The sequence below is a fragment of the Myotis brandtii genome, unplaced genomic scaffold (genome assembly GCF_000412655.1).
Source record: "Myotis brandtii unplaced genomic scaffold, ASM41265v1 scaffold1236, whole genome shotgun sequence".
Taxonomy (NCBI): Eukaryota; Metazoa; Chordata; class Mammalia; order Chiroptera; family Vespertilionidae; genus Myotis; species Myotis brandtii.
The window spans coordinates 977,418-978,081 of NW_005354316.1; the positions used below are offsets into that span (position 1 = coordinate 977,418).

General features: G+C 68.5%; 1 protein-coding gene across 1 annotated transcript in view; it reads left to right on the forward strand.

Annotated features, from left to right (window-relative positions):
- SIGIRR (single immunoglobulin and toll-interleukin 1 receptor (TIR) domain) overlaps positions 1-664 on the forward strand; it is a 5,333-nt gene that overhangs the window by 3,224 nt on the left and 1,445 nt on the right. Inside the window, exons 5-6 of the mRNA XM_014534009.1 lie at positions 47-187; positions 509-661. Of these exons, the coding sequence (XP_014389495.1) occupies positions 47-187; positions 509-661 (294 nt within the window). The remainder of the gene's footprint in view (positions 1-46; positions 188-508; positions 662-664) is intronic.

The window sequence follows — 664 nt, forward strand, 5'->3', positions numbered from 1 at the left end:
AGGGGGTGGTAGGGGGCAGGGGCCCAGGATGCAGCTCTGTCCCCAGCCCCAGCAGGCCACTTGGCCGCCGTGCTGGCCTCACTGCTGGTCCTGCTGGCCCTGCTCCTGGCGGCCCTGCTCTACCTGAAGTGCCGACTCAACGTGCAGCTCTGGTACCAAAATGCCTACGGGGAGGTGGAGATGAACGGTGCGTGGGCCACGGTGCGTGGGCGGACGGCCTGCCCGGGGTCAGCGCAAGGGGTGGCTTCCGAGGTGGGGAACAGGGACGCATCGGCCTGGAGGGCTCCGGTGAGCACACACTCCGGAAGGAGGGACTCCACGCGGGTCAGGAGGCCCCAGGGCCTGGGTCTGCTGCCTGGGTCCTGGTTCGAGGGCTCCCCTCGGCATCCTGTATTGGGGAGGGGCCCTGTGCGAGTGTGAAGAGAGGGTTAGGGGACCCCAGGAGACAGCGCCTGGGGTGCAGGCCCGGACCTGGACAGTGGCCGAGCTGACCCGCTGCCGTCCGCAGACGGGAAGCTCTACGACGCCTACGTCTCCTACAGCGACAGCCCCGATGATCGCAAGTTCGTGAACTTCATCCTGAAGCCGCAGCTGGAACGGTGTCGGGGCTACAAGCTCTTCCTGGACGACCGCGACCTCCTGCCGCGGGCAGGTGCGGGGCGCG